This window comes from Brachycentrus maculatus, unplaced genomic scaffold (assembly GCF_059751285.1).
Source record: "Brachycentrus maculatus isolate JH-2025_06_01 unplaced genomic scaffold, ASM5975128v1 h1tg000159l, whole genome shotgun sequence".
NCBI lineage: Eukaryota > Metazoa > Arthropoda > Insecta > Trichoptera > Brachycentridae > Brachycentrus > Brachycentrus maculatus.
The window spans coordinates 397394-420255 of NW_028280912.1; the positions used below are offsets into that span (position 1 = coordinate 397394).

Here is a 22862-nt window from a genome sequence, read left to right on the forward strand (position 1 = left end):
TATATCACTAAAATCAAAAACGTTCAAACATATATCTCAATTTCAATGTATTTACATATTATTTTTTTATTTACAACTGTCATATCGCTCACTCCTTTCAAGAACGTCATAAATAAAAAATTGACAATTTTCAGTTGTGCATGTGTTCGGAATGCCCGGAAAATTTACTATATCCCAGCAAAAGCGGCATATTTTAAACTTAATATTTACCCGCTATAGGGCAGAAAGTGTTATTTTTGCATTTTGAAGAAAAAGTATTTTCAATAATTTTTTTAAATGTACTAAATATTTTTCAAATGGAGAAAAACCAATCATGTTTCACATAAAAAGATCTGTTGCACAGTTAAAATTTCAATAAGTGGCTTGATATTTATTTTTAATACATTGTATTATATTTTTAAACTTTAAAAACGATCTCATGAAAAATCAAGTTTTTTTCTATATTTATGACGTTGTGGAAAGGAGTGAGCGATATGTCTGGAATGGAATCTATAAGTTTCGATAAAATCACCATAGAGTACTTCAAACTGGCAGTGAAATAGTTTTTACATGGTTGAGATAGACTCTGTCTGGTGTCTAGAGGAGAGTTATAGTTCCGCCGATTGGAGAATGGTAGTTATAATGGTTTGTTTGTTTGTTAAAATGAACTGTTGAATAAGATTTAAGAATTCCACCAATACACAGATATTTTGAGACATTTTTTTTTGAGTTTTCGAATGATTACAAAGTACATAGAGGAATGTATGTAAAAAAATACAATGTAAAAATAGAATTAAGTGTATATCCGACATTTTTAAGGTATCTGACATTGCCACAAAGTGACTGCCGAATCATTTAATGAAATTGTATATCTGATGACTAACACACATAAAATATATAACTATGTATACATCAAACAATCGCTAAGATGATGAATTATTTTAATTTAAGTTTTGCTTAAATTAAAAATAGATAGATATTACCACAAAGTGACGGAAGCTGAATCAAGTAATGAAAAATGATAAATTATACCAAATATATGAATACATCAAACGATTTTACAAGTACAATGTTTCTAGCTTTCATTGATTGAAATCTATAAGGATATTAAATTTCTATGTACATATTTCTATGGCTCGATGTCATAATGAGCATGTTTTTTCTTTTTTCATTTTTCGGGTGTTCAATCAGTTTCCGGAGAGTGGTGGCCATTGGTGAGACAGCCGGTTATTAGGTATAACTTGATCGTGACACAGTTGGGATAATAGAAATTGATCTTTGCCGGAATGGGTATGGAGATAACTTCCAGACAGTCTGTATCTATAAAAATAAGAAAATAATATAATTATAATCAATACCTCATATGAAAATTCAGTTCAAGTTACACAAGTAAGTGTATGGCCGCTTGTGCACTACCCGTAATTTTACCGTCCGGCAATCCGGTTTTGAAAAATGAAAGTGAATACGACAGTTTAGCGTGATCGAATTTACGTGCAGCGTGTTCACGCACCGATCAAGAGCAGCGATCCGAAGAAAGATGGACAAAAGCACAAGCCAATCATCCTTTTAAAACGCTAGCAGACGTGCCGGACGGTAAAATTCCGTGTAGTGCACAAACAGATCTGAGTTATTGTTCCATTTTATTACTCATATAGCAGTGATGTCCTTCACATACTGGTTTGAGGCAATGAAAAAATTTTCTACTGTGCCAGCCGCTTATCTGAACTTAAAATGTGCAATGGGTCGTATGGATTAGGGAATCATTCAAATTATTGAATGTTTTGAGAAAAATTAATGATTTCGGTTTGTGAAAATGCTCTTTATTTTACATTTTTATTAAAGTACTGAAAATGAGTAATTAAAAATTTAAAAATTTAGCTTGAAAAATCAGATATTTTTTCTGAATCAACGAACCTAACCGGTGTTCAAGGGCTAAATCACCCATTTGTCTCGAAACCATAAATTCCTCAGTGTTCCGGCCGACTTCTTCAGCCCAGTTGATAGCTTTCACGGCTATAGAAGGTACAATTTTTTAAAACTGGCATTAGCTGAGCCGCGACTGCAGTTCGGATTACTACAAATTTCGGATTACGGAATGTTCGGATTAGCGAGCTGGCACTATATTAAGATTAATTCATTCATTCAAACCCTTATCTGCACCCCAATGGTGCATAGGGCACTGCATCATATAAACGGAGTGTTTTCTTGATCGTTAACACATGAAGGAAAGTTGATCAGCGCTCCGCTTCAGGTATCAGTCCACGGTAATATTGAATAAATATTAGAGTGAAAATACTACTCTATTTTATTTGACCCCTGGGAATCGAACCCGGGACCTCCAGAACGGTAGCCGAGCGTGCTGACCATTACGCTGAGGAGGCGGCATATTAAGATAGTGATTACAATATATGTACAATATACCTAGTTTATACAGTTTGTAGTAAAAAGGTATATTATAATCTCTAGGAGTAATAATTGACAAAAAGTTTTTACCTAGTTGATCTATAAAGCTGTTTAATGCTTCTTCATTTCTGACTGTGCACGACAGGTATATTTTACAATTTTGGTTATTGCGTATGAAATACTTGAAAGCTGTGCGAAGTGCTTGGAAGACAGTGACGTGGTACACAACGTCGGAAGCCATTACTACATCCGGGATGACTATATTCCTCGGGAAGCTAGCTCTAGCCTCCAGGTCCTCCCAAGGCAGATCCATAACTCCTGAAATGATTCACAGAAATGTAACCAGAGTTGAAAGAAAGGTAGTAATGGACCAAACTCATATTCTAACATGGCAACAATAGGACAAGATAGACCAATACATCATAGCTGGCTACTACTACGCTATAGATAACGGAGTTTCTGTGATGCGATTAGAGCCACAGCAGGGTGGATATATTTGCACATATATGGATGTAACATATTCATTCAAACCCTTATCCACACCCCAATGGTGCATAGGGAACTGCATCATATAAACACAGTGTTATCTTGATCAATAACATGTGAAGGAAAGGTGATCAGCCCTCCGCTTCAGGTACTACTAGTCCAGGGTAATATTGAAGAAATATTAGAGTGAAAAAATCATATTTTTATTCCTCCTGGGAATCGGACCCGGGACCTCCAGTACGATAGCCGAGCGTGTTGACCATTACACTATGGAGGCGGACTTTACGGCAGAATTTACCTAGTACACTTTACAAAAACAAAAAACTTAAGTGGAATGTGTTTGAAAATGAGAATCAAGTTGTGCGAGAGCGATGGTGGAATCTAGAGTCGGCTCGGAGTCTGCTTACCGAGTATAGAAGTCGCAGAAGTGTGTAATTTGAGTTTAATACGCTGGTCTTCTGCGGCCATTATCGGTGCATCTTCATAATTCAGCGTAACGTTTTCGCGTAATAATCGCAACACACTGGCATGGCAGTCGCTGAGCCACATCTCCTTGGGTTCGCAGCACTTCCCCACTATCAGGCCGGCCAATCCCGCCCCGGATCCCAGCTCCAGAATGCGCTTCCCTTTCAACACATCCTTGTTCTGCAGACACCATTCCGCGAGGGCAAAGGCAGCCTAGAAATCACACACAATGCCCGTGTTATTTTTTAATTTGTAATTGACATTTTTAAACAATTAGCGTAATACTGAATAATAGAATAAAGTAAAATGAAATGAACAAGGGTCATGTTATGTTTTAGTATGTTAATGATTTAATCGCTTTCTGACGAAACATCATGAAGGACAGCTTTTTCAATCTTAGTAAATCTGGACAAACAAAATATACGCAGGATCTAGGAAAAAAATGTAAACTTTGGAGCAACCCATACTTCAAAACACAATTTTTTTCTAGATCCAGCATATGTTTATTTTAAATGGATTTACTAAAGTAAAATGGTGATTAAGCACCCTTGAGGTAGTATTTTATGAAAATGGAGCTTTATAAATTATTTGTATTTGCTTTATAACTGTTGTTTGATATATTTTATGATATTTTGTCAGGAACAGATCGACATTTTGTATCATCATTTTGTCCAAATCATCACCCTCGGAGATAATATTTGTTAACAGAAATGAATATTCTTTTTTAAGGAATCAAAGGAGGGGATATCAAAGTCTAGGCATAAACAAGACTTGTCCTGTAGCAGTAACATTAATGCCGCTATATAAAAATGAAATAACACAATGCCTTAATGACATTATTATAGCAAACGCCACTCCAACTGCGAGAAAAAGTGACGGCATTAGGGATTGCCATCAAATGCCTTAAAAAGACAGTCAACAACAAAATATTATAACATGCGATACTGAAGAGCAATGTCAGCTTACGGCTGAAATCTCCAAAAATTAAAACTTTAAAGCACAAATCGGCACTAAGATAAGACCAAAGGTTATCTTGAAGGGGATCGATGCCGACCTTATCAGAGAATAGGTCATAACAGCCGTGTACAATTAAAACACAGTGTGCAACAGCAACAAAACTTCAAAATCTACAAGACTATTCCTTCTCCCATATAGAAAAGATGCCACCCACAAATGCGCTGTGCTCTCAGTAGAACAAATAACCAGAATGCAAAGAGTCAACATAGGGTACAACAGAGTTTGAGTGGCCGAATATATGGCCATCAACACGTGCCAGAAATGTATGAGATATGAACATTCCGTTGCTCACTGTAAAAACAAAGAAGTGTGCTGGAAGTGTGGCGTGGAGCAGAGAGCTGCTCAGTGCCCCAAAAGTAAAGTAAAAATACATGTAACAACTGCACACTTGTTAATAAAGTATGTTTACTTTGTTAAACGTAAGATCATAAAGCGCATAGTCCAGAGTGTCCGGCATACCAACGGCAAATAATCGGATACAGAAATATAGTTAACTATGGCCTGTATAGCCAGAAAGATTATTAAAGTTGCTCAGGCAAACCTACAAAGATACGAGGCTGCCACATTGTCATTTCTCCAATTGGCGTTATATAAAAAATACGACATAGCACTTATACAAGAACCATATACTGTTAATACCGAAAAGATCAATAAATCAATATACAGTGGTGAAATATTTCAAAAACACAATGATAATTTACCAGTAAAGGCAGCCATAAAAAAATTCAACACGGAAATATCTCAAAGCTGCATACTTTTTGATAAATGCAGCGATAATACGAACACACTTATCGAATCAAAATTAACATCACAATCACTAGTATTAGGCTCCTAATATTATACTCTGAGTGAAGAAGCCGACTTAAGTCGTCTTGCCGAAGTAAAATCAGTACCTTGTTGAACAAAAAATCAAATTCTGATTTGGTGGGGCAGTGACAGGTCAGACAAAAGACTAAACTCCGATGATAGAAATTAAATATGCCGGTGCATATTCAAAAAAAGCTCCAATAAAGGTTGCATACAGGGATCTGCTTGTTGACCGGTGCTTTGGAATATCTTACAAATAAGATATCACTGTAATGTTCATGTATAAGAATTCACAGAAGATGTTTTACTAATAATCAAGCACAGCGATACAAACTTTTATAACAAATACAAACGAAACAATCTCCATACTCACTTCACGAGTGACAAAAACAATTAAAATTTTCTGAAGAATGCGGTTTTCATAACAAAGAGGAAAAGGCTGTATTTTATCAAAGACTGTAAAATCTTCACTGCAGTGCAGGACGAAAACCTAAATTGGAGCAAACATGACGATTTGATTATGAAAAAAAGCAGTTAAAATAGCAAATCGACTTATCATTCTTGACAAAACCAACCTCAGTCCAAGGATAATTTATACTAGGGTAGTGTAAACTACCATAACTTATGGCTGTCGCTGCCGCGGTCAGGAGGGGCAAAAAAGCAAAGCAGCAAAGGAAAAACATTCACCAGTGTTCAACGGTCAATGGGAATAATAACATGCAAAGCATATAGAACTACATCCCTTATCTCTGTACTTATTGCTTTAGATATAAAAATCAAAGAAAATAATGACACATATCACAACGAAGCTAATATTACCATCTTAAATGCTCCAAACGACATATTGTACCAAGGCAGGATCACTTGTACCCATCTTGCACATCCAAGTGACCAAGTAGATCTACTGGATATCCAGAAATTAATGACACATATCACAACGAAGCTAATATTACCATCTTAAATGCTCCAAACGACATATTGTACCAAGGCAGGATCACTTGTACCCATCTTGCACATCCAAGTGACCAAGTAGATCTACTGGATATCCAGAAATTAATGACACATATCACAACGAAGCTAATATTACCATCTTAAATGCTCCAAACGACATATTGTACCAAGGCAGGATCACTTGTACCCATCTTGCACATCCAAGTGACCAAGTAGATCTACTGGACATCCAGAAATTAATGACACATACCACAACGAAGCTAATATTACCATCTTAAATGCTCCAAACGACATATTGTACCAAGGCAGGATCACTTGTACCCATCTTGCACATCCAAGTGACCAAGTAGATCTACTGGACATCCAGAAATTAATGACACATATCACAACGAAGCTAATATTACCATCTTAAATGCTCCAAACGACATATTGTACCAAGGCAGGATCACTTGTACCCATCTTGCACATCCAAGTGACCAAGTAGATCTACTGGACATCCAGAAATGCACGCCAGACTTGAATTTCCAGATGGTTAAATTGAGTAATACATGGATGACAGCAAAATCAGAGGGCAGTCACTCCCTTCGCCACATCTGACAATTCAAGAGAGTTGCGCAGTAAGAAGCTCATACTGTTGCATGCTACTCCAAGCTGAACTTTTCGCAATTGTGAAGACATTGGAATGGGTCACTAGTAAAAAGAACAGCTGGAAGACTGTCAACCTGTTGTCAGATTCTTGAAGCTCAGTTCAGGCGTTAGATGACAGATCACCTAGCAATCCAATGGTATTCTGTATACAAGAATCATTGAGAAATCTCTAGAAAAGAGGCGTCTATTTTAGGTGGTACCATATGGAAGGATTCATATGAAATAAATGTAAGTAAATATATATTTAAAGAGTGCAATAATACCTCCCAAGAATGCAGTCCTGTTGTCCCCTCAGAAATTAGATTTGAGTTCTCTTTCAAAGTGATGGTAGTATCCGGGGTAACGACATAATGTCTGTAACTGTAGTCTTCGTCCGCGTTCCCGACACTTATCAAATCACAGTATATTTTATATACATCATCGTGAGTTTCAACGCGTTCGTTTCGCATGTATTCAATGAGGTCTTTGAAAAACGTAATTTGATACGAAACTTCGATAGGGTAGCGCTCAACAAGTGGGTGTTTCACAAAATCGTTCAGAAATTTCTCCTGGTCGTTCCAGTTTAGAGCTTTAAACATGGGCTGAAATAAAATATAGACCATTTAAAACATGCGGAATTGAACAAAGATTTTACAATTAAAAAATACTAATTACAAGTTCTTACCATCCATGAGTGATCTCTCAAGCTTCCGCAACACAAAAATTGTTTTAAAACGAATTCTTTAGTTATTTCACCCATTCTTATTATTTTAAACTGCTGTTATTTTTAAACAAAGATACACACAATATGTTGGAAATATGTGTTAAATATATGCGTAAAATATAAATATATATCCAAGATATTTTCTTCCAGCTTCCAAGACACACCCCAGCGAACCCCTGAGAAGAAAAGTGACATGCGCGCTGCACGCACGCGACAATTTGACAACCGGGTGGTTTGTAAACGTTTGTGTCGTAAACGTCAGATTTTATCATAGACATTTGAATGATTAATACTCGCGCACACGTTAGTTTTCCTAATTCCAATACCGAATTCGGAATTAAGTGAAACTCAAGAGGTATAAATATTTTATGTGTATATGGTACATAAATATATGCATAAACTTTAAAAGTGAGAATAATTGTCAGGTAAAAAGATGCATGAATGCGGGAAAAGCGAAAAATCTTTGATAAGATAGAGTGGTCTGCCGTTCTATCCTCTCCGCTTACTTCAACTTTTTTTTTACCGTTGACTCGATGCTCTTAAAAATAGTCGGAAACCGTTGAAAAAAAACAATGGGTGAAAGTACAGTTTTTGTATGGGTTTCTAGCATTTAGGTAGAGTTCAGAATTCGAAAATCGAATCCGGAAAACTGTAGTGCTGCGGACTTACTAATCAATAGTACCTACTTAAGTGCGCCTAAGGTGATTTTGGATACGAACAAATTTACAAACGTTAAAAAATAAAATACGCAGAAGCGCATCAAAATAGGATATCGATAAAATCATAAATAAAATATGTGACCAAGTATGCAAAAAGGGGTTTCGCAGATTTTTTAAAAGACAAATATTTGTTTCAAATTAAAAACACAAATATTTAAATTTCATATTTTTTTCGATAGCCTGAGGGCCCTAATAAATAGTTTTATTATATTTAAAAATAAAATAGTTTTGGTAGCCCCATGCTGAGGGACTGAGAACTAGTACTCTGATTCAAGATGTCTAGGAAGGTGGTCACCTACTCCCGATATGTATTCACTCCCAGAAAGGAATGATTGTTTATTACAATTATTTTACTTCTATCCGTTCTCTTCCTCTGTTCTGGGCAGCACGAAACAACTTCTCCACACCTCTCATCCCAGTTCACTCTGGAATATTCCGAAGCCAGGAAAGCTGCCTTCTTCCAACGACCTTCTATCCCTTATTTATAACCAATGGTGCACAGGGCACTGTATTGTATGGATATGGTGCTTTTTCAAAAACAACAGTTTCAATACATGAAAAATCAGAATAAAAAAAAATCATGAATACCAATTACAGTTTTTCACATTTATACATAGGAAAAGTAAGAGAAAAAAATCTTTATACAACAAGAGATATGAGATAAGGATGGGATAAAGAGAAAAAGAGATGACAGTGATAGGAAAAGAAGAAAATGAGAGCACTGGGAATAGAATTACCCTTTTCGGTTTATAAAATTTCGAATAATTTTACTTTAAAGTTAGAAAGATAGGAGTAAAACATGTCAAGGTGGGTACAATATTCATTGAATTTCCCACAACTTCGATATGTAAAAGAATTTTTCAAATAGTTATTTGATGGTGCTGAATTATAAAAAAGGTGTCTAGTGAATCTAATTGGACAATGAAGAGGTATCTGCTCAAGAAGATAGGGGCTCTCAGTTATACTGTTTATAACTTTATACAAAAAACATAAATCTGATGTATTCCTACGTTTACTAAGTGAAGATAATTAATGGAAGGCTGAAGATTCTTCGTAGGAGTCAAAACTTAAATGAAGCTTACCATCCAACAACTTTAGAAATTTATTTTGAATACGATCAAGTTGAGCTATATATGTATATTGCGTACTGAGGGTTCCAAACGACTGAGGCGAATTCGAGGTGACTACGAACATTGGTGTTATGTAAAGTTACAAGAGAGGATGTATTTTTAAATGGTTAAGTGGTTCGAAAAATAAAACCTAAGTTTCTGTAGGCCTTATTAACGCAGGATTCAATATGTGAAGAAAATAAAAGTTTCTCGTCCATTATGACACCAAGGTCTCTTAATTCGGTTTTCCTGGTCAGCCGACTATTGTTAATTTCATAACCAAACACAATTTTTTTTCTTCTTGTGAACGTAATGCTAAAACATTTATTGACATTTAGAAAAAGCTGATTAAGATTACAATAAGACACTAGATTATCGAGATCGTTTTGCAACATGGAACAATCGTCTATAGACTTGACTCGTATAAAAAACTTGGTATTGTCAGCAAAAATTTTGATTGATATATTTGTTTGCAACATTTTGAGTGTGTCCAAATACTTGTTTACAAAATCTGGATTATCTCCAATAACAGGAGTTACTTTAATATTATTTTTTGACATCTCATCAAAGATGAAGAAGAATATGGAAGTCTGGGCATTTACGGGGCTGACGACCGTCATAGGCTGGTTTAAGTGATCACTTTACACACGTGTAACATTCACCAATGGGTAGAATTCCACTGGGTAGGGTCCATAAGTAGTATCCAAATCATAATTTGTAAGTGAGAGTGAATTACTACCCTCATCCAAAATCCAGTCAATTTTAGGTAGGTTAATGTCACCTAGCAAAAGAAGAATATCACAAGGATTCTCAGAAAGTGCAGTTTCTATACTGTTGAGATGCGCTACAAGACTTGAGGTATAATTACGTCCCTGAGGGTGATATGAACAGCAAATGTGGATTTTTTTATTAGAGTTAATATAAAATAAGACCTAAATATCTTCTGCTGCGGAATTCCAGACAACGTTTGATGTTGCGTTGAGTCTATTGTGAGTTGCGATAAGAACAAGTTTACAATTAAGATTAGCGTAGTCACGATCTCTTCTAAATACACAATATCTTGAATCAAAGAGTTCGCTATTATGAATACCATCCAATAACCAAGTTTCCGTGAAACATATAACCATCATAATCAGTATTCAAAATATTTAGTTGGCATTCGCGAGTTTTCCCCCGAAGCCCGCGTGAATTTTGATAGTAAATTTTTAGGTCACTCGCGCCTGTGAAAAAAAGCAAGGTAAATACAAAACAATAATATACTCAAAGTCGATGAAATCATTGGCGCTGGAACTGTAAAATATTGATGAATTAGGTGAGGAATTCAATTTTGACTCTATGTTGAAAAAGAATAACTTAACAGAAATAAATTTAGTTGTCAAAAGAATGAGACTGAACACCCAAATTAACTTTAAAATAAGTCTTCTTCTTTTTCTTCTTTATGTAGATCCTAGGGATCTGTTTGTGCCTCCGCATGTCGCTCTTGGGATGTCGATTCCCAGCTGTCTTTCCATTTTTTCGGGGGTCTGCCTGGGGGTCTGCGTCCTTCAGGGTTGCCTTGGAGGGCGATACGTGGAAGTCTGTCTTCTGACATTCTGTTTATATGTTCCTTCCAGTATCGCCTTCGTTGTCGTCCCCACCTCACGATATCCTCCGTCTTACACATGCTTCGAATGTCGGTATTTCTTACTCGGTCTCGCAATGTGTTTCCGGTTATGGATCGGAGAGTCTTCATTTCGGAGGTTCAGCGCGAGATTTTGTTCTGGAAGTATCTGCTCTTGCCTCAATCCCATAAGTGGCTATTGGTCGAACACATGTTTTGTATATCTTCATTTTACTTTCTATTTTCATGTGTTTGTTCCTCCACACCGAGTCTCTGAGGCATTCCGATACAACTGCAGCCTTGTTTATTTGTTTCTGAGTATCACCATATAGATCACCATAGCTACTGATGATTAAAATAAGTGTAAAGATAAAAAGTAAATGGGTTGCAGGGTGTAAGAATGGGAAGCTTGTGTGAGAGGGAAGGAAGTGTATAGGATAGATAGGAATTTGTGATGCTATTACAATTGTTGAGGCGAATAGTAATACATAATAAAGAGCTATTAAAAAGAAATACAGAAATTTAGTGATCACGAAATATTTTTTAATTTCGTCTTCGGAAGATATTTAAAAAAATGGAGAAGTGCCGTTCTTTCTTGCAAATACTTCACCATTTCTTTCCCATATATACTTAAAGTTTGCTTTTTGAGCTGGATTCCTGCACCTTCTCAACAACTGTTTATTGAAGAGGGTAAGATGGTTATTTATATAAATTTTGGCAGAACCTGGGAGCCCCAGTTCGGCGTAAGATAGCCCCTTTTTTTATTGCTTGAAGTGACCAATTGATATTTCGTTTTCAAGTCTTTAATTCCAAGTTAAGTTTTTTGGCTTACTTGAGGGTTGGAATTTTCTCACTCGGTGAGAAGACTCAATATCAGTAGCTTTGACTTCTATATTTAATGCGCCGCATATTTTAAAAGCGATTTCCATCGGATCCTCTTTGGTTGATTCTGGGAACCGGATATTTCTATATTGTTAGAACGCAGAAGTTGTTCCCGACGATTCTCATCCCGTTCTATACGTGATAATCTGGCGTCACATCTTTCTTCAAAGTGGGCCAATCTTGCTTTAAGTTCTTGGTTTTCGAACTCGACGGCTGAGAGTTTGTCGCTGACTTCCGTTACCTTCGTTAGGATATCCATATACATTTGTTGAAAGATATTAATTTTGTTTAAGATGTCTTCCCTATTTCTCTCCGCCATCTCGGCCATCTTCTGGACCTCCAATTGGAGGACAGATATAGCGTTGCTTATCTCAGCCGATAATGCCTGCGGAGACTGAGGAGCTGAGGATGCTGGAGAGCATTTTTCTGAGACCTTTAATTTTGAAATTTTGGGTGGCATTTTAAGTTTCAAATTGCTTGTGAGTATTTATTTGATTTTTTTTATAAACAATAATATGTTATTTTTATTAACAGTGGTATGTCAAATATTGAAAACAGTTAAGTTAAGAGTGGAAATAATTGGCGGGTATGTATGAGGAGTTGCATGAACGTGGAAGAGGCGAATAATGTTCGCAAAGACAGAGTGGCGCAGCGTTATATTATCTCTGCCTACTCTTGCGTAAAGCGGCGTGATGGTTAGTTAGTTACTTAGCTGAAATCGACTCCAAAACAAAGACGCTAGCTGTCAAACTCGGTATTGCTGCCATCTGTAGTCGGCTAGTCCAAGCTAACTGTAACCCTCGTAACTATAGACATTTCACTTTATACTCTGTATGTAAGTAGAGAAAGCACTTATCTGTCAATTTAATGTCCATAATAATAACAGTATTTTAAAAACAGTTTTTTTACCATTGTTAAAAGTTTCTTCCTTTTACTAACACTTGCACTAGAGAATCACACATAGCCGTCACGAAATATTCACACGTTTGATCCTTTTGTTTGATCCTATTATTTATTTGCTACTTATCCGATAATTGTCACAAATTATGTATGATCATGAACCATAAGAAGATTCTTTGCTTCAAGAACCAGACCAGGGTGACATTAAATAAATATTAGAATGAAAAGTCACTAATACTTATTTTGATTACCCTGGAAATCAAACCCGGGATCTCCAGCACAGTAGTTCAACAGCTAACCACTACACTACAGAGTCATATATACAATCATGTATGTTAAGGGATAAATAAAACACATTTGTTATAATCATTCTCTATTTCCTATCATAGTTAACTTGAACAAACACTATTATATGTATATATTAACAATATTCTCAAAAATGTTAATGATGTTACTTGACATCTATAAAGACGTTTAATCAGACAATTTTGAATTATGTTGAAAATTATATAAACCGATGAAACATGTTATAGTAAAATGGTTTGATTTAAATCTACAAAATTGTATCACATAAGCACGATATCCATTAGATGTCTATACTGTTATCTAGGGAATACACAATAGTATTATGTAGTAGAGATAATATTATATTATTATATTGTCCCTACTCATGGCTATTAAAATATCTGAGCATTGCCAACACACATATATATATATATATATATATATGTATATATATATATATATATATATATATATATATATATATATATATATATATATATATATATATATATATATATATATATATATATATATATATATATATATATATATATATATATATATATATATATATATATATATATATATATATATATATATATATATATATATATATATATATATATATATATATATATATATATATATATATATATATATGTATATAAATATATGTATAAATATATATATATATATATATATATATATATATATATATATATATATATATATATATATATATATATATATATATATATATATATATATATATGTATATATATATAAATATATATATATATATGTATGTATATATATATATATATATATATATATATATATATATATATATATATATATATATATATATATATATATATATATATATATATATATATATATATATATATATATATATATATATATATATATATATATATATATATATATATATATATATATATATATATATATATATATATATATATATATATATATATATATATATATATATATATATATATATATATATATATATATAAACGATTAATTTCTAAGCATTATTGTAAATATTTGTGTAGTTTAAAAAAAATTAACATCATAAAAATTTGTTGCATAAAAGCTTTAAAATGGACAATTGTGTGCTTGAATTCAATACTATTAAAGGCTGGATAAGATACGGATCTATATAGAGAGGAATGCTTTTCCATTCGTGAATTTCAGAAAATCTTTTATAATATGCTAGTAATCATTTTATAATATTTCCAGTAAATGTAATTACATTGCGCTTTAAATTATGTATTTTCAAGCGCAATCTATGTGTGGGATAGTGTTTGAATAAACAAAGCAGTGATTTCGCAAATCAATATTGAAATTAACAAGTCAACAATATAACAAAAGGGACGCTTTAAGTAAACACACACTGAATCATCAAAATTCCCTTCTGATCTTAGGCCATTATTTTGTTCTTAAATTGTAAGTTTATATGTACCTAACATTTAAGTACTTATTTTTCCTAATGTTCTTCTCTTCCTTTTTTGATCTCAGACTAATACAAACATTTTTTTCCAATCTCTTCATCCCATTCATAATAAAATAACACACTTTCATTCATATTTATATTACTATGTTATAAAACTAATATGTATCCCACAACATTTTTACAATATTTAGGTAGAATCCGCAGATTTCAAAATGTATTTCTGTATTTTTTTAACATTCGTTATTTAACTACATTTACTTCAGTTAAGAAAAAGGAGATGACTATATTAGATAGTAAATTGAAAAATATATGTCCTGCATAGTATTAAACTAAGTCTTATTATAAACAAAATGAATGTATGAAATCCACTTCTGAATGCATACTATATTATTAAAAGTTTCCATGTGGAATTTTAGATAAATAAGAGTACCTTAATATACCTTTATTATTTAAGCCACAACACATTATTGTTAAAGCCTCACTACTAATAACAACCCTCGGAAGAACCTGTATTAAAACAATATAATCTTTGTAAATGTCTTTCTGGATGGTCTTCATGTCATATGCAATAGTCCTTTTCATGATTATTTAAAACTATTAACAGAATCAATAAGATACTTTTATACAGGGAGCGAAAATGATCTGACGGTTTTCGCCACCGCATTGTTGAGCGAGTAGGTGGTGGGGGTGGTAGGAATGGGATGTTTTAGAGCGTGGAATAGTGATCGGCTGATTGATTTGATGACTGGTGAAAAAAAATCACAATGAGTGACGAGGCACATTTTCATCTGGATGGTTATGTCAACAGAATTTTCGTTATTGTCGGCTACAAATCCAGAAGAATTGTATGAACGCCCTCCATAATCCTAAAGTGGTGTGGTGTAATAAAGAATCGTATCATTGGGTCATTCTTTTTTGAAGAGGGTAGTCGAACCATTACGGTCAATTTGCAACGTTATCTATGCTGGACAACGTCCTGATCCCTGAACTTCAGACAAATCATTTAGTATGCAAGAGGATGTGGTTCCAGAAGGATGGAGCAACTGCCCACACAGCCAATGAGGTTATGGACCTTTGAGAAGCAAGTTTTGCCAAGAAATCGCCAACCTGTCTCTTGCAATGTTAGAGGAAGGTATTCGACAGTGTAAAGCTGGAAGAATGCTTGGTCAAAGAAGGGCATCATTCAAAGGATTTTATCTTCAGATTTCAAATGGATGAAATCAGTTGTTCTGATGTTATTTTCATTCATGTACATGAACACTTTTCTGTAATAATCAATAAAACATTTTGCATCACTTTTTATTTTTGTATTGTTTTTACTTTAAAACCGTCGGGTTATTTTACCGCTCCCTGTTTTTCAATGCCTCAATTAAATTACATAATTTTTAGGACCCAATTCTCTTCAATTCGTGAATGAAATAATTGTATTTAAATTATTAAAACTGACTTTCCTGTGCCAATATTTTTTGTTTTTTCATTACAAATTACACAAATAATTATTACCAATGAAACTGAATTACGAATTAGATCAACTGCAAGATGGATACATTATTACTCTGGAAATTAGGACATAAAAATATTGTATTTTAAAAGGGCCCCAACTTTACTTCACAATTGAGTTTTTAAAGATATTATAAATTTATGTGAGAACCATTGAAAAATTTGAGTTGACGGTACTGATAGAGTTTAAAAAAACATATTTTTTTTGTAATCCTCTAAACAAAACCTAGATTAATATATTATAATATGAATAGAAGTACTTTTCTATAAACTTCATGATTAACTTGGTATTTTTTTCCAGGTATAAGTAAAACAATCTGTTCGCATTGACTAGCAATGCTAAAAAAATACTCATAACTTATTTTGTACTTTCATCAAGAGTTATAAATGTCACCTGAATTTAGTTTAAAATAATACTAAATGAAAATGCATAGTACATTTTATTTCTAAGTAAAGAAGCTTCCATTGTTGACAAGACCATCTCACATTCTGACTAATAAATTCAGTACACTCAGTTACAGTTTAGATTATAATTCTAACTAAATCGCACATTTTTGTTATCTACTGTGAATTGGAACATTGCATATAATTGTTATCTATTTTTATTTACAAACAGTTTGTTTTCTATGTTATGGCAATATGTTTACCAAATCATCTCACCACACCACTTTATAAGAAATAACATGAATGCGTTTATACGCTTATTGAATACATATTCTATGACACATTACTATGCAATCCACTACTCAGTGTAACAGTCATTTCATTTATAGTTAGGTGCTCTGCAAAATATTGAGTAAGGAGGTCAGGAAAACAGTATAAATAATGAAAGATACAATAAGACCCGCTTATCTTAGAAAAACATTCGAGGTCGTCAACGAGGTCGTCCCAACGCGTAATATTTATATCTTAGCATGTACTTTTATGATATCAAATGTGCTGCAAGGGGACTTCTCGGAATACCAATTCTACATGCAATTTCTGGATATCCTAATAGTTCCTTTTGATATTGTACTGGTCAGCGGGGTCTTACTGTACATGCATTAGAAAAACATTTATTCAAATAGGAAGGGATTAAATATTTAAAAGTGAATAACTTGAGAAATGTCTTCCATATTTCAGCTTTAGAATAAATCTTTTACCCAGATTCATGATTCTAATATGTTATTAGTAATATGCCGTTTAATGTCATCTGTTGTCATCACATCTAAAAGGAATTGAAACACGGCAAGATACTATAAGTTTGTTAGTGACACCTATGTAACTATTGGATTTGTAAAAGTACATTCATTAACTTTGCATCACAATAATTCATCTAACCATTCAAATGCATTTTCATTTTGTTTCATAAGACGACTATGCTTATTAAGAATACTAAATGCATAAGCTGTTTACATATTTATTATTTAAGGGTAAATCCGCTTTTAACAAAGTCAGAAATCCACGTGATAAGCTAACAACCTTTACAAATACAGTTTGCACAAATAATGTAATTATTGTGAAAATATTACGTTATAATAACAAATTATTAAAAACATTTCCAGCCATATTCATGTCATTTTATTATACATTGTGATGTTTTCTGCGTTTGTAAACTATGAACTCAATTTTCAAAACAGATCAATGATGATGAGCATTGTTCATTTGGAAAAATCATGATTTTTAATGTGTAGGTTTCACCAGTTGAGGATGTGAATAATCTCTTTTCAATGGATTTTTCGTTAGAAGGTCAGACTTTTGACAGGATCACAGAATATGTCCGGTACTGTGAATGCTTATTTTACTTTTAAGATATTCAGATAAAATGCATAATGTTAACATTGTAAGTCTTTTTCAAATGTATGAGAACAAATTCATCTGTAACTTTACACTTAATCAAACTATAGTTGAGAGGTAGCAGTTTTTTTATTCTTTCTCTTATCCATACTTGTTGGCGCAAAGGACACCCATGCCAAATAAGATGAAGGTAAGGATGTTAAAAAGGACAGTTTAGGTGTCAGTTCAGGGTAACAAATTATCAATACGTTGATTGAAAGTATACTAATTTCAAATAAGTCTGATAAGTCCATTTCGGAAGCTCTTACATGCTAGCCATTGACTCTGAACTATAGGCGCAGAACCAACAGTTGAAAGCAAGATAATTTCAGCATAAATTATGTTGTATAATATATGTTATATAATTATAAGTATATCGCAGAGGCAGGGTCTACTTATTTGAACATTAAAAATGGCAGATACTGGTAAATAATTTATATTTCTCAGTATATGCTAACTTACATACTTCTTAACATTTAAAATGGTTCGTATTTGAATATGCAATTAATTGTATGCTGATAATACATAGCTGTCATTGCTTGATATTTTACATAACGTTGAAAATATATCATTAATATTCTAAAACCACAATCATGCGTTGCCAAATTTGAAAAATATGTTAATTTAAGTTAAATTTACTCATTATTTATTTTAAATACCTTATTTTCAATATGAATGGTAACCTACGTTTTTTGAAACACCAATTTTAATTTTCATCTAAAACACGATTACAATATTATAACAACACGTTTACATAAAGGAACATATATTTTTTTTTTGTGGTTTTTAATTTTTTTTATTATTTTTTTGTGCACATAGATATCTTATATTCGAATATATGGAATAAAATTTTGCCTTTATAGGGCGTAAAATGGTGCATAATGTTAAATATAATTTATTGAATAATTCAAAGAAGAAAATGTAAATGAAAATCATACGAGAAAATAATTTTTTCAACATTTATTTATCAATTAGCAAGGAAAACTTTAATCTACCTTTATGGGTCTTATATTTCTTATACTTATATTTTACTAAGGAGAATGTCTCCGTTGACAGGAAACCATATTGTACTGATAAACTATCAAGTCCTATTTACTATAAAATTATTCCTAATACTGTAGCAATACAGGTTACAAGCACAAACAAATAAGCATTTCAACTTTAAATATAACACTCATAGACACTTGACATTGAAAATCTTAATATGCTAATCTTCTTAATCATATAACATTAATATATTGGGCAAAATTTATGCCTTTTATTCATAATTTAACCTATTTTAACATATATTTTAGAACAATAGCATATTTTAAATACATTTAGTCCTTTCAATGCTTAGCGTTGGATATGAAATCAAAAGTCTGATCAGAAGTCCTTCCGTCGGAAGGAATCAATCGTAACAACACTTGTTGAAATTAAGTATATTTAGTTTTAGTTCTCTTCATTCCGGGTGATTGACAATCACAATTTATTAATAGTAATCTCACCAGTGGAAAATTGATGCTCAAATCATCTTGATTATTCCAGCAACAGGTGACTATAAAAAAAATGTTTAAAAACAGCATATAAACTAAAAGAAAAGTATTTGAGGATTGTAAATTTTTTAAATGATGATTAACACAAAATAGAATGACAGTTGAACATAAGCATTGAAAGGAAATATAAAAAATGGCATATGCATGATTGTGGAGAAAGCCATGTGTGCTATGTGAGGTTGGGATGGTGCCAAGAACCGTCCTCTGAGAAGGGCAAAGGTGAAGGGCTCGTTCACAACCTCAATCTACTGAGGACTGGTCGTCAGACACCATCGCCCGCACGGACTTCCTTGCTACTAAAATAAATACCGCAAAATACGGCCACACTGACAGCCTCCTCAACACGTGTAACTTCCACGCGTTCCCTGGGAACATTTGGTTGGCATGTTTTTTGACGTGGAAGCTACTCGGTGTAATATTGGATCAATATATTTATTCGCTACCACAACGTGATGTGGATATATGGATCAGAAATAGACCTTTGCCTTATAATATCATTACTTAATAATTGTATAAAAATTATCTATTATACAACGCAATGCATGTGAAACATATTTATCCTTATCATATTCTACCGCACTTACGACAGGGGAGATAACTGTATTTTTTTTTAAAGCTTTTTATTGATGTTTTAATGTAGAGTATTTGGATTTTAGCTGAGCTTTTAAAGATCATATAAGAAATGATATATTGACATTAATATATTGGTAGAGAGAATAGTTCAATATTTGATAAATAATTTGAATTCTCATTTGTATTGTGCAGGGTTTAGTATTTAATTATGTTTAAAATCTGAATGGTCAAAAGTAAAATATTTGTTAATTTTTAAAATTGGAATGTTAAATTAATAAACTTAAACACCTCTTCTTCATTGACTTTCTTTTACCTCTCCTAAGAAACCAATTTACGCATCATTGTACATACCTTCATACACTTATGTGGATGGGAAATTCTTCGAGTCAAAACGTACATAATATAATGACATGAATATGTTACAACAATTCTTGTTAACCAATAAGCTAACCAAAGGTCACACCAAATTTGATTAACCTCATATAATGTTACTGATGATTTCATTCCTCATCTTAATGGTTGAAAATTATAAGTATCCAAGGGTAGCATAGGTCTTCACAAATGGCGTATCCATTTTACAGGTTTCTCTGCAAAAAAAAATGTTTCTTTTTGTTTAGCAGGTTTTAAAAATAAAAAAGTGTTGGTAAATAAAAAGCAAAAGGTTTAAAGTAACTCACTCATCTTCCCAGGGACATATGTCATTCCCTTTCTCATCCTTATTGGGTGGGGCTTGCTGGGGGTCTACGGGGGCGGATGGGTCTGCGAGGGTTCCTGGAGTGATTGCCATCGGGGCCTCTCGGGGGGCTCCTTTAGGTGGCCCCGGGGCGGTGTCTACGGTTCCCTCTTCGTCTTCTTCGGCCGCATCCTCGGATTCGGCCAATGGAGCTACGGCGACCGAAAAGCTCTTGTGCGTATCTCCAGTTATCTCGCAGGGATCGGAGAGGAGACTTTGGACTATCGTGATTTCTTCTATGTCCTCTTTGCAAGATTTCTCTTCCACGTCCGGTAGAGAGGGCAGAGAAGTGGCCGGGAGAGGGGCCGAAGGAGTCAGGGGAGAAGAGTTGAGGGAGAGGGTGGACATCAGCCCGATGGTGAAGGTCGAGTCGCCGGTGCCCTCCGACGGGTTGGGGTCCTCCGGGAAGGGGGATCGGGCGCGGTCGTACTCGCTCTCCGAGGGAACGTCGTCCGACACGGAGCTGACGCTGATGACGGGGGCGATAGTGGTGGCCGCCGAAGAAACGGAATAGGACTTCAGGAGGCCGGGGCCTTTCTTGAACTTGGCTTCGTCGGGGCCGTCGTCGCGGTCTCGGGCGAAAGGCGACGGAGCGGTGGAGGAGTCGAAGGAGCGGTGGGGGAAGTCGTCCCTCAAGCCGGGCGCGGCGGCGGGCCCCCGGCGGGGCTCGAAGGCGGACAGGCGGCGAGCCGGGGGCGCCGCCGCAGGCTGCTGCAGGCGCAGGCGCTCCGACACGTCAGCCACCGCCACGCTGATGTCGGAGGAGGACGAACACGAGTCCATGGCCGAGTTGTTTCGGGAGCGGGGCGTCGGTTCCAGGCGCTCGGGCCCCCCCTCCCACGGGCACACCGCGCCCCCGCTGCCCCCCGCCGCGCCCCCGCCCCCGCTGCTTGACCCTTCCTCTCCCCCACTGCTGCTTACTTCCACCCTGGTTACCGACAAATCTCTTACATTTGGGTCGCTATTTCATTTACTAATACAGCAATAGCCCTGTTAATGAATAATCCCACTGATGGATAAAATTTATTGGGCTTTTTGCATTGCATCTTGTGAAAATAATTCCAACTGAGAATTACTTTTTCCAAAATATTTAATTCATTAAACGAGGTATTACTGTATGTATGTACATAAAATTTTTTATAAAGATTTGGCAGTTTTTAATATGAAGTATTTTTTTCAGACACGGGAATTTTTTTATTTAATTAAAAAAAAATGAAAATGGGGCTTTTATTTTTATTTCAATGATTTAATAACGGCAGTTTATTTTTTTTTAATGTGATTTGTTAAATTAAATTATTTATTATTAATTAATTTAATTATTTTTTAAATGTGATAAATGAAATCTATTAAAAAGTTCAGAATGATTTTTTTTTTTAATATAACTGTCAGTTAGCAGTAATAATCCGAGATTCTTTTAATTATTTAAAATACTGAATGGAAAACCAATACCAGTTCTATATCAGTACCAACATAAATAATAAAATGGAGGATTTCAAAGTTACAAACACACAAGAAACATGTTTCTTTAAAATCAAACTGAATTACTTGAAATTGTTAAAATTTGTTTTATCCACAGTTTTACAGAGATTTTTGGTATTTAAAAATGCATGCACAAGCCAAACAAACATGGATAAACATTTATTAAAGGTGCGTTAAGTATATTACAAAATATATTTTAAGTCAAAATAAAGGTTTTTTATACTATGAGGGTAATAATTTAATACAATTTAGTTTTAGGTAAGTAGATGTAGATCAAGAATAAAGGTTAAATTTAAATAATGACTGCAAAGACCATTTTTTAAAGACCATTAAGTTTTTGGAGAAGGCCTCCTTAAATTTCTTAGTACCTATCTAAAATGATGATGAAAATATTATGTAACCTAAGCACCACAAAATCTGTTGTTTATTTTTATGGGTCGCAATTTTTTTGTTTTAGCTGGAAAAGTTGCATGGAAAAATAAAACACTTTTTCTTTTGGATTAGGTAAAGGATTAGTAGTCTAAGTCAACTCAAACCTTGGACTCAAACCCTGTTGCGTTAGCCGCCATCTAAAATTATATCAATTTATAACTTATGGTTGAATACAGTCAATACAATACCAATTTATAAAAATAACAATACTTTTACCAAAATTACACTGTACAACTTTAGTAATTACCATATTTTCTCCAAGATTTGTGTTTTTTTATTTAGACTTGAAAAAAGAAGGGGTTGGTTATTTTTTGTATCATTCAGTTAAAACAATAATTAATTTTCACCTCCCTGTTATAGG

The 22862-nt window shown here is 33.9% G+C and overlaps 2 protein-coding genes across 2 annotated transcripts in view; both read right to left on the reverse strand.

Annotated features, from left to right (window-relative positions):
* Nucleotides 1-241: 241 nt before the first annotated feature.
* On the reverse strand, nt 242-7731 carry LOC148308508 (protein-lysine N-methyltransferase EEF2KMT). Its single transcript, XM_088261585.1, has 5 exons — nt 7421-7731; nt 7020-7337; nt 3276-3546; nt 2473-2700; nt 242-1299 (listed from the first exon to the last, which is right to left on the reverse strand). Exons 1-5 carry the CDS (start codon nt 7493-7495, stop codon nt 1163-1165), a joined length of 1029 nt encoding a protein of 342 aa, XP_088117711.1. The 5' UTR covers nt 7496-7731; the 3' UTR covers nt 242-1162.
* Nucleotides 7732-18378: 10647 nt separating this feature from the next.
* Nucleotides 18379-22862, reverse strand: part of LOC148308509 (uncharacterized) — a 164465-nt gene continuing 159981 nt past the window's right edge. The window contains exons 11-12 of the mRNA XM_088261591.1: nt 20535-21518; nt 18379-20444 (exon numbers count right to left, since the gene is read on the reverse strand). Coding sequence (XP_088117717.1) covers nt 20384-20444; nt 20535-21518 — 1045 coding nt within the window. The 3' untranslated portion in view covers nt 18379-20383. The remainder of the gene's footprint in view (nt 20445-20534; nt 21519-22862) is intronic.